Source organism: Pristis pectinata, chromosome 8 (assembly GCF_009764475.1).
Source record: "Pristis pectinata isolate sPriPec2 chromosome 8, sPriPec2.1.pri, whole genome shotgun sequence".
In the NCBI taxonomy this organism is placed as follows: domain Eukaryota; kingdom Metazoa; phylum Chordata; class Chondrichthyes; order Rhinopristiformes; family Pristidae; genus Pristis; species Pristis pectinata.
In genome coordinates, this window is record NC_067412.1 from 33,164,300 (window position 1) to 33,176,777 (window position 12,478).

At 41.9% G+C, this 12,478-nt stretch overlaps 1 protein-coding gene across 10 annotated transcripts in view; it reads right to left on the reverse strand.

Moving 5' to 3' along the window:
* Positions 1 to 12,478, reverse strand: part of LOC127573482 (inactive rhomboid protein 1-like) — a 268,766-nt gene that overhangs the window by 12,503 nt on the left and 243,785 nt on the right. For all 10 annotated transcript variants that reach the window (XM_052021748.1, XM_052021747.1, XM_052021753.1 and 7 more), the window contains 3 exons: positions 8,376 to 8,470; positions 5,409 to 5,484; positions 43 to 143 (listed from right to left, as the gene is read on the reverse strand). In XM_052021748.1, the coding sequence (XP_051877708.1) occupies positions 43 to 143; positions 5,409 to 5,484; positions 8,376 to 8,470 (272 nt within the window). The remainder of the gene's footprint in view (positions 1 to 42; positions 144 to 5,408; positions 5,485 to 8,375; positions 8,471 to 12,478) is intronic.

Sequence of the window (12,478 nt, forward strand, 5' to 3'; positions counted from 1 at the left end):
CAGCAGTCTGGAGCTCATCTCCATCACACTGAAAGTGCCTACCCTGCGTGTAGGAAGAGTGAAAGCCAGAGTCTGTAAAACTGATCAGGCACTTCAGGGTTGAGGAATGGTAGAAGTCCACATACATCATCCATACAGTGCACCTGTAAAATAATAGATACAACATTCTCAGTTTTGGCAAAGTAAAGCAGCATTTACAGTGGTCACGACCATTTAAAGCAAAAAATCTCAGTTGCAAATACATTATCGTTCAATGCTCAGAAAATATCACCAGACTTTTAAATACGCAAGTCACAGAAGGATATGGCCCTAATGCAGGCAAATGGTATTAGTGTAAATGGCAAAATAGTCGGCATCGACGTGGTGGGCAGAAGGGCCTACTTCTGTCCCAGTACCATCACAGTGCACCTTCTTTCCTTTCTATTTTAATCTACCTGCTCTACATGGCCAACTTCAGATGGGTTGTCATTTTTCAATTCAAAAATAAGCCTTATTCCCCATTTTCATTTCTAAACGATGGAAGCTTTTGCCACTCAAAATAGGAGGGACTGTCTCCCTGAAGATGCGGAATTGCGATAGCACAGGAAGGCTATACCAGTTCCTCAGTGATATCACCAGACCCATTGTCTCATTCATTCCTCATAGCCCTTCAAATCATTTTCTCTCATGAGCCTATAGAATTCCCTTCTGAAATCCCTGACTGACTGTTCAAACAGTCTCTACAGTTAACAAGTTATAGGTCAGAACCAGCTTTTGTGTAATCAGTCTCTACCAACTCTAATGCACAGGGCACAAATTCCGACTGAGGGCTGCAGAAGGAGTGGGGCAGGGCAGGGAAGAAGAATGAAAAACTTGGCATACACCAGACAATGCTTGGGACGCTGGCCAGCTTGTATGCAAGTAGGTGCAACACAGCTGTGCCCACTGCACTGTCCAGCTTCAAACTACATTGCAGAAAGCGCGTGGTCAGTTTCAAGAACAGATCTATAGTGGCCATCTAGCAATAAGTTCCAACAACGGCCCCAATCTGCTCCATTGTTGTTCACATTGCAACCTGCAGTCAAACCTTCATGGCCTTGCAATGCTTAGGAGAGGCCCAAGGCTTCCTGAAGGGACTTTAACGGAAGCTGAGCAGATTCCATTTCCCAAGCTGCAGCCATAATGGATGCATCTTGTAGGAGAACTAGAATAAACAAAGAGCCCAATAGGCATTCAACCAAGAGGCTGCACTGGCTGATTTCTAATTGTTCCCATTTTCTGTATACCCAAGTGGTAGAGAGCTGTTGAAATAATGTATTTTTCCTAGTTTTTGTTTTGGAGTTAAGATCCGTAAGTCAAGACTGAAGGAAAGAAGTGTCATTGTTTGTAGGAAGGATGGGTGGATTGGATTACGGATGTTGCATACGTACAGTACTGCAAAATGGTTCAGGTGGTTTGGAGCTCTTGATACCTCAGGGGTTGATTAGATCCTCCTCGAAGTGTGGGTTTTGGCACAATGCATGTACTGTATACAATCCTTGTCCTTCTCCATAGTCCCAGCAGTGCCTCTTTTATTCTTTTTTTTAAACTGCTCTTACATTTCCTCTAGCAACTTAAAGCAAAACTTCCAGACCACGGAAAGGGTGATAAAGCTGCTTCTGCAGCAGACAAATGCCACACATAATAAGATATAAATGGGCATTGGGATGAATATTCAGCAGTTTGATCCCATTTTTGTGTATGGCTTCGGTCAAACTGGATTCCCAAGGATCTGGTTTACATTTGGAATGCAGGTGGAGAGCAAACAAAGGTCTCATCCCCATTGCCAGCCAGGAAGCTGATTAAATAGGTCAGGAGGCTTTCAGTAACTAGATGGCTGTTAGCACAGTCATTAGTAAAGATGCAGCAAGCACAGAACAGAAAATCCCCCAGAATAATGCACAAGGGCAAGGGCAACCAATAAAGTTGCTCAAAATATTTTTCAAATGACTAAGCTGCCATATTGCTACAGAAATAGTAAAAAGAGAAGGGCTGATTTTCCTTTGGCCCACAAAGGAAAATTGCTGCACCCGACACCTTTTCTAATGACTAATTCGCACGTTGCGGATTAAAATGCTGATTACTGTTGCCTTCAGAAAGGGACGCACTGGTGCAAGACCCGAGAGATATAGATGAGGGAGGGAAAGGTCTGCCGAGTTTATTAAAAAGTGTATAGTTAAATTTAAAGATCAAATTCCCAGAGGCACTAGCAAGACCAGCATTTATTGTCCTTTTGCAATTGCCCTAAAGTGGTGGTGAACTGCCTTCTTGAACTGCAATTGGACAAGAATGAATGCATCATTAGTGTCAGTCGGTCGGGAGCAGGATAATTGCCCCTCATCTTTGTTACTCTCATCACCCGAGATCTGCCATTGTCACTTGACCCACATCTCCATTTCTTTAATCCAATTCCACAGTGGCTAGTAGAGCAGCTGCCTCACAGTGGCACAGACCTCAGGTGCTGTGTGTCTGGAGTTTGTTGTTCTCCCTGGGTGGGTTTTCACTGGATGCTCCGGTTTCCTCTCACATTGCAAAGACATGTGGGTAGGCAGCTTAATTGTCCACTGTAAATTGCCCCTTCGTGTATGAGAGTGGTAGAATCTGGGTGGAGTTGATGGGAATTTAGGGAGAATAAAAAAAATGAGATTAGCAAAAAATTAATGTAAATAGGCACCTGATGGTCGGCATGAACTCAGTGGGTCGAAGAGCCTGTTTCTGTACTGTATGACTCTATAAGTCTATACTTGCTTTTATCCACCCCAGAATCTAGAGGATTCAGACTATTATCCTGTTTCTTAAAAAGAAAGGCAGATGTTAGCGAAGGAGCCGATATGCCTAGAGATTAGTGGGGCTTTCTTGGGAGGCTGGGGTAAATTACTGTTACATCTCAGTGTTATTATTACACCATGCACAACTTAGCTAGAGGCATATCTGCTGCTGTCAGAACCAGTCAGCTTTGCCCTGTTTACTGTAATCAGCCACCTCTTGAAGTCATCTGGAGTAAATTGAATTGGGCAAAAACAGCTATTATTCTGAAGACCTCAGACCTGGACACATAGAAGGATCTCTCATTTGGCACTGACACGAGTTAGAAAGGCCTTGTTTTTGCTCACCTGTTGGCTCTGCCATCATTGTAGGTGGGATGGTCATGAAGCTTCCTCCTCCTCCCTTTAGCTGCATGATTGCCTACATTTATTCACTGATCATGGCAGTGCAATAGTTAGTGCTGCTGTCTCACAACTCCAAGGACCCGGATTCAATTCTAACCTTGGGGATTGTTTAAGTGGAGCTTGCAATAGTTCCAAGAAAGAACAGGTTGCAGGGATACAGGGACATGAGGATATAAGCAGTGGAACTAATGGGATTGCGCTCTGGGAGTCAGCATGGATCCAATGGGCCAAACAACCTGTGTTATAAGATTCTAGAAAAGCCGAACTACTTGCAGTGGTCAAAACAAGGCAGCAAAATCTCTTGCTTTGGGTCAATTAAATCAGGACTGTAGAGAAAGCTCATCTTATGGTATAACATTTATTCATTTAATTTCAGTTAAAATCAAAATAGTAACTAGAAAACTATTAAAATAACTTTACCAATACTGTCTGGGACTAGGATTACTGCTTTATTTTTCCTTTAAAAAAAAGTTGGGAAGTTAACCCAAGTGAACCATTACAACTGTTGCTCTGTGCACTTGTTTGTCTGTCAAACAAAGCAGCTTAAAGGTTTGGATTTAGCTAGTGCTTTGATTCTGTCTACTGAGAGATTAATTAAAGAGTGCACACAAGGACACGTGCAACAGTCAGTTTAGATCACAACAGGGATATCAGATATTCTATCCAGGTTTGATCCTTGATTGTGTAGCGTTCTCAAACCTTATTGAACATTTAACGTGGACCTGAAATCTGAAACTGAGCTTCAGAAGATTTTGATCAGTTTGGGCTTTTACAGTTCAAATTCACATCCCAAAGTGCAAAAGGTGGAGACTGTGTGGGTGAGTGATCTTTAAAAACTGAAGTAGTTTCAGTTTCCCATCTGCACAGACTCAATGTGCTGGGACCAGATTACAGAACCAGGCAACCTTGAAAGGAAGGGGGACAGAGAGAGAAGGCAGCTGGATATTCGTTTGAGATAACTGGAGGTCTTTGAGAAGAAGCAATTTAAAATATATATCCAAAAAAAAAGAAAGTAAAAAGAAAGTTGGCACAGGTAACCAGACCATGACAGTAGCACAAAGCAACATAAAGCACTTGCATGCAGTGCTGGAGATGCATTTCTGCAGATAACTCAAGTGGACACCAGGAGAAACTATTTTCAACAGAACCTGTTATTGTCCTCATTGTCCAAGTGATTTGCTCTCCCCAAGCAGTTCACTCTCCATATCAGTGAAAGCAAAAGTGCACTGCTTTGGACAAACTATGGATAAAGCTCAACATTCACTTCACCGGAAGAGATGCTAAATTCCACATTCATTATAGTGGAAGGGCATCCAATGTTCCATCACCCAAGCTATTAGTTTCAATGCAAAGATCCTGGGGATTAAAAATTACTGAATATGATATAATAGATATTGGACAAATGTAGAAGCAAAGCCAAAGTATGCAGTGCTTGTCCGTAGGTAAGAAAAATACTATAAGTCTGATCTTTTCAACTTCCTGAGAAGATTAAATCAAAGCTATTAATCAAAGTTCTCCTGTAAACTCAGAACTTCTCCATCAAAATGATTCCTCCATTTGTATCACACACCAGAATTCACTGCAATTTCAACAGTAGTCTTATTAGCCAAGGCTGTGAAGCAGAAAACTGCACACAAGGTGGAGCCCTCTCCTTTCTCCAACACTTAACATTGCTTCAGGGATTAATTTACTCCTTTCTGCAACTGAGAAACATTTGGTCTCTGTGGCAGAAAAACAAATTTAGAACTACTGGACCTCCAGCCTGATTTTATGAGTTTTATTTCCCCAGGTATCTTACTGACAATAAACCAAAACTGCAATTAGAAGCAAAATTTCCTGCATACAGTGGGTCAGCATCTACTGTCAGTTTTAAACAACATGTTTTTTCTCTCCTCAGTGATCTGCTTCTTCCACTGCATGGAACAATGAACGAAGTATAATCCACACAGGTGGACTAAGCTGTGCTCCGCTGGCAAGAAAAAAATATGGTACATTAGCAATGACCATCTTAATGCCAATTCATTAGCAACCAATCCTGCACAGTAGAGAACAGCTTTCTAATTCTAACTTGCATCAGCATCATGGTAATGAGTCCATTTAATGGGAATGCAGTCAGAATACACCGTGCCTGTTGTATTTCCATATAGTGCTTCACATGGTAACAGCTATTTCCAGAATCAAATTAAATTTCAATGCCAGGAATTAAGTGCAGATTCAGACCTGAGAGCAGAGTGTTGCTTCTTCATGGAAATAACCTTTCATGAACTCGCAATATTCCCTTGATGTAATCTCACATCTGCAAAAAAAATCCAAATGTAACACTGTGGCAGAATGCACTCAAAGTTGTGTCATAAAGCTCAATGCAATTTCACACTTTATTTGGCAAGAGGAGAGCCACGGTGATGCAATGCCTCCCTCTGATTGTTTGCAGACCAGTTCCTTTATCTAGATAGAATCACAGCATTACAAACATCACTGCTCTAACGACAAAGCAAGTTTTACCTGGAGCTGGCAATTTTCTCGGTGGTCTGACTACACAGAACATAACAACATGTTAATCAGGCACTGCTTAAGCTTTGATGGAGCTGAGAGAATCTGACTTCTTGCTATGGTATAAACTATTCACATGAATTAAACACCGTGGATATGAATACCCAAAGTCACAGCAGGAAACGAGAGAAGTATACAGCAGCCACACCAGCAACACACAAAGAGAAAGGCAGGTGAACCGTCCAGAAAGGGGCTTTACCCACAGTATTAAAAATATGTTCACTTATAAAAGGTAAGCTTCTGTTGACGTGTTTTTGGAATTGCTGTATACTTTAACACTCTCGCTTTCTTCATTTAGGTCATTTGTAAGAATTACAGAGCAGTCTAGGTCATGTCCCACATTAAAAGACCCTCCAATATAATGAGGGCAATACAGGAAAATGCTGAGCCACTAGAATGTGCACAAAGACCAAGATGCCATCAGGTGTATGATAAATCGCATCAAAAATACCACATTCAGAATCAAAGAAAGATCTTTTGGTTGCAAAGGAACAAGTATTCATGCAAACAATTATTTTCTTTATCCAAACATATACAGTCACTGCTACATTAACTGTAATGTAGTGTATTTGCAGATGTCCTTTAAGTACCAGAAGACATGACAGATACACCTCCAGCAGCACATCAGCAATTAATCCCCACATCTCCCGTGGAGACGTAAATACTTGCATTAGGAAATCAGGATCAGGCAGAATGTTTCAAATCATTGGTTGGACTTGATTAGCATGGATGTAAAACTAGAGATTGCAAATCACTAGCTTGTTGACATACTATCTATCAGGTTTCTGCTTCCATTAGCTCCAGCTTTGCTGAAGACCAGCTTTAACCCATACTGAATGCAGCAACATCAAGCCTAGAATGAAGGAGAGGCCCAGATGGCTGAGTCTCTGTTGCAAGGTGACTGCCCATGGCTGTGAACTGCTGAGGTGCATTCCAAGCACCATGTACAGATTCTGAAGAGCCCATTTTTCCAACACATTGAAGAATCTGTAGGCAAGCTGAGAACTTCATACAGCTGGTTTCACAGCATGTCGTTAATGAATCAGAATCCAACCCATATTACATTTCCACTTTCAGACTGATAAGCTGCCAATGTAAAACTAGACAGAGAAGGACAGGACATTAGAAAGCAGCAACCTTCAGCCCATTAACCCTGTTGCAACATTCAACTAGGTCACAGTCAATCTGTTCTTATCACCTTTTGTTTCGAAACATTTAAATTACCCTTGACAGTAAAACAATCCAATTGATCACTGTTGGAATTTTCTGTTGAAAATGCCTCAACAACTTATTATGGGCGAGCGCTTCAAATTTCCACTCCCCTCTGTTTTGGAGTCCACTGAATGCTCCCACTTTCATTTTAAAGTTAAGTTCCCTTCCTCTGGACTACCTTACAGTAGGAAATAATTTCTATTTCGCATACCAGCCTTCTTTAAACACACACAATGGACCCTCAACTTTCCAAATTCGAGTGGAGGCAAGTCTAGTCTCTGTAACCAGCCCTCAATCTTCTTTAGCCCCAGTATCACTGCAGTGAAACTGGGCTACAGCCATTTCAGATTCAATACACCTTGTCCAAGCTACAATGTCCAGGTTTTTCATACCCCAGGTGCCATCTAACTGCAGCTTTATACAATTGTGTGCCACAGTGTATTCGAGCCCCCTTGAAAAAGGCAAGCCTTCTATTAGACTTAGAAACATGCATTATCACAAACAATGGCAATAAAGGCAGTGTAATACAGATTAAATCCAATATTTATCAGAATCTCAAGGAACACGTTCTCTACCACTGGCTGCAAAACAAAATGCAGCCATTACCCTTTATACACTTGTTGCATTACTTTATGGAACAGACAAGCACTTTTGGCAAACACCCTTATGTTTCACTGCTTCAGAAGTTGGAGTGTTTTCCCAGATGGTTGGAATGCCAAGTGAGCATCGGATTTGATCCAAACTGAAGAGTGCCATTAAAATAAATAGAGCCACTGTGGGGTGCAGATAGTCCCTCCCCTTCAGTGATTTGACTCAGACCAGGGCCTGAAGCAGCAGATCTTTGTGGCACAAGGTCAAGAAATCTTACCAGTGAAAAAATAAATGCTGATCTTTTCAGGAGTTATTTGAAGGTTAACTAGATACGTTCTCCTTATGCTTTTTCTATCATTTTAAAGAGCTGAGAAAAGGAGAGGAAATTCAGAACATGGGAAGGTATAATCACTTGGAGATTTTATTTTGTGTTGGGTCAATTGTTATATACAATTCTATTGAACACAAAACCAAGGCAATGAAGGGAGGGTTCTCAGACACAATCCCTATCCACCTTCCTGTGGCGTTTATCCCAACTGTTTGATATGCTGGGGACAAGGTTCTGTGTCAACTCCCCAAATTCTAAAGTGAGTTCATCTATTCATCTGCCCTCTGTTCCACTTTTGCTACTCTAATGTCGTGGCCAACGTTTCTCTTCAACCTTTCCCACTAAATCCCATCAGCACTTCATCAGGGGCTTAATCATCTCACCACTGAATTGCTAATATTATTCCCAACCAGATATTTACCAAGTTTTTGTTTCAATAAACAAAACGCAGACTATATTGACTTTCTATATCCAGGTTTCTGTTACACGTCCCAGTTCACACTCACCTCCCCTTGGTGCCAATACAGCAGGGCCGGCCTGTAATCACACAGTCCAAGTGTGGAAGGTTCGTGTGGTTTCCAGCAGTACTTTTAGTGCAAATCTGAAAAACAGAATAATAGAAGAAACCCTCCCTTTAGTAGTTCTAATGTGCTTGATCTTAAACCTCAAGGAATGCCCTTTCCTAGCATACTATTCCACAGGATTATGATTATTGCTTGGGTCACTTCAGAAAGTCATAGAACCCAGTGGCCACCTTGAATCCGTCATCAGAAACCTAATTTAAAGATGATGGTTAGATAATGGGAGTAGCCAACAATAGTTTGGAAGACCACATTTCCTTTACAGCAATCTCAGATATAAAATTAAAACCCAATCAGGCCATGATCAATCCAAATCCCAAAGTAAGCTAAACCTGACATAAGTCATTGAGACAAACAGTAAGGAAACAAGCCCTTCAGCCACAGAGTCTGTGCCAACCACTCATTTACACCAAATTTATGTTATTCCTATTTATTATTTTCCCCACATTCTTAATAATGTCCTCCCAAATTCTGCCACTCACCTACCCACTACGGGCAATTTACAGCAGCCAGTTAACCTACCAACCCACATGTCCTTGTGACTTGGGAGAAAACTGGAGCACTGGGGGAAAACCCATGCAGTCACAGGGAGCATGCACAAACTCCATGCAGACCGAGGTCAGGATTGCTCCTGGGTCTCTGGCACTGCAAGGCTGCAGCTCTACCAGCTGCACCACTGTGCTGCCCAAGTAGTTGGACTGCAGATGGGGAGCAGGAATATACTACTTTGTGCAGTTATAGGCACGTTCAGAATTTTGGAAAATCAGAACGACATTCAGAAAGAACACAATGAACATCAGGAGTGACCCATTCGGTCCCTTGCATCTTCTCCCCCATTCAATAAGATCTGTTAACCCTTTACCTTAATGCTACTTTCCTGCACTAGACACATACCCCTTACTACAAAAAAAACTGGTTTAAGTGCACCCTGTGACTGAGCCTCCAGAGTCCTCTTTGGTAGATATTTCAAAAAAAAGGTTTCCTAAGGATGAAAAAGAAAATCTTCCCTTGTTCTGAATGTCTAATCCTTTCTTTTAAGACTGTGACTCTGGTTCTACACACCTCAGCTGGAGAAACATCACTACCACAACCTTCAATCCCTATAATAAATCTCCACATTTCAATTAAATCACCTGTCATTCTTTTAAACTCAGAGTACAGATCCAGTCTGCTTAATCTCTTGTCATCCAATAAAAAACAGTAGCTAAACATAGAAATTTTCCCAAGCTTGTGGTTTAAAAGTAAATATTGCAAGTTCTTTATATAAAAGTTTTCTCTTGCAGGATTTGTTTGCATTTTGCTCTCATCAGCAATCTCTGCACATCTGATCTCTCCATGATAATATTCCTCTCTGGTCTTTGGTTCTAAAGGATATGCAGCACTTGCTGTTGATAGGAAATAAAATTGGAAAGAGTCAGGCAACATTGATGAAGAGCCCCCTGCATCAAAGAGCTGGGTTTGAAGCTGACCTCAGGTGTGTTCCGTCTGGAGTTTGCACGTTCTTCCTGCGTGGGTTTCCCCCTAGTGCTGCGGTTTCCTCCCACATCCCAAAGATGTGCAAGTTGGTAGATTAAATGGCCACTGTAAACTAACCCTTGTGCATGGGCGAGTGGTAGAATTTGGGAAGACTTGGTAAGAATGTGGGAAGAATAATAAGTAGGCTTAATGTAAATGGATAGCTGGCACAGACTTCGTGGACTGAAGGGCCTGTTTCCGAGTTGTCTGTTGTCGACCCAAATGTTAACTGTGTTTCTCTCAACTGCAGATATTGCCCAGCTTGCTGTGTACTTCTATTTCTGACGTAGACATAACTCCTTGGAATGGAAGTGTGGGGAGCTGGTCCTCCCTTCAGTGTCTCAGCACCCAAGATGATGAAATCTCTCTTAAGCAGGCTGCCACTTAAATCAATTTCTGTCTGTTAAAGCCATTTTAAATTCACATTAGTGATACTTCAATGTTTCCTTCGTCAATAGTGATAAACCGTTCAACATTCAGAACATGGGGAGACATTTTTTTTCCTCATTAGGGTCAAGTCAGCCAAAAAGGACTAAAGAAACAAATCTCACTTTCCAGTTCCCAAACCAGAGCCACGTAGGTTAAGGCACATCAAATGATCATCGAGCTCATGTTTTAAAATGTGAAGAAAGTTTCTGCCTCTACCCCCTTCGGGCAGAGTTCCAGATCCCTAACACCTCCACCCTCTGAATGAAAATGATGTCCTTAACTAATCTGTTACTTTTAATCTACACCTCCTACATAATGACACCACTGCCAAGGGAACTAGCTTTTTCCTATTCATTCTATATCTAGCCTCGGCACAATTTTAGACATTTTAATAAATATCCTCAGACTATTTTGCTCCAAAGAAAATAACCTCAGCCTTTGCGATTCCCTCCCCCCCCCCCCCCCCCACAGCTAAACCTTTCCACCCTCGGGTACATTCCCATAGCTCTTCTCTCCAGTGCTATCACATTCTTCCTATCATGTGGCAACTAATCAGCCTTCTCAGGCTGTCCCTTGGGATCGAGGAAGGCTTGGCTTCACTCCAGTTTTGTGGTATCTGACGGGACTGATATTGGAATTGCAGTTGGAATGGGCGGGTGGGTAGTTTGTGAGATGACTCACTCCTTCTGCTGCTGCTGCAGGGATTTTGTGTGCTCCCAATGCATGGTCAGAGGCTCCCAGTGCAACCTTAAATGGTCCTTCCCCCACTTTGAATGGTCATAGGCCAGAGATTCCAGGAATCAGTAGGAATGTTAGATTTCTTCTAAGAGGCTCTGAGGAATCCTTGAATCTTTTTGTTTTGTCAGTCTAGTAACATCTTCCCGTGACAGAGCTCAGAGCAGCGCGTCTGTATCAGGGTTCAGGCCTGCAAGTGACATGTCTAGCCCAATGGAGCTGTCCAAGTGTAATAAGGGCCTCAATGCTGGGATGTCGTTCTAGAAGAGGACATTACATTGGTTCACTTATTCTTTCAGTGAATTTGGAAGATTCTGCAGATATATTGTCGGTGGCTTGAGAGACCTGACATGGGTAGTCCTGGTCTCAGAAGAATATAGAAGGGGGGAGGGATCAACGCTGCCTAACAGACCACGAATTTGACCTTAATCTCTGTATACCCTTTTTCTCAATCAACCCAAAGGCTGTGCATACAATGGTGAATTTCATCATCGTTTGTTTTCTCCAAGAGGTGGCTCCTGAGACAGCTTGACCACAGAGGTTCAGGTGACCTTGGTTCTGCAATACAGTCACTATAGGTTGAACAATTTCTGATTAGTAATGAAAAACCAGCAGATTGTTGGAGGTACAACATTACGGTAAGAAAGACTGAGAAAACAGTTGGGGCAATGATGTAGCCTTGGCTAGTTCTGCTGTGGCCTAACTAGTATCATATGCAATTCTAGCATGTTCTTCCTATTCTTGTATTTAGTAATTTAATTAGTCAATTTTAAACTCCTCAACAGTTCTTTTTCTTGTGTAAAGAATGTAAAGGCAGGCTGCCAGAGTGGGGACATCCATTCACATTGGGTCAGGTTAAATGGATCTTACAAGTACTGACAGGCTGCACAATAAAATACTGACTGTCTAACAAAGAACACTCCAGTGGAAAATGTGGTCTTGACATTAGGAGTTTTGATATGGGTCATGTATTTTGTACAACAGGAGTAAGGAAGTCTGGAGGAGATATTATTGCCTAGAAATTAGATAGCACAGCTCTGGCCTTCTAGCACTGTGGGACTGTAAATCAGTTTAACTCCAAGTAAATGTTGTTTGCAACCATTTTCACATCAAATTGTGCCCTTTGGGAAATCTGACTTCATGCTGAGTCACCCTTGCAACCCTAATGTCATTTTCATGCAAGGATCCCAGTGACAACTTCATTTCCTGTTCAACATTTCAGCAAAATCTCTGAGTAGCTGGGAACATCCACCACTGGCCATTCCGGGACAACTACTTGTTTTTTTCTAAAAAGAAACAGAAGCAGCACCAAAACAAACTCCAACATCTACTCGCCAGGTCTCTAGCCC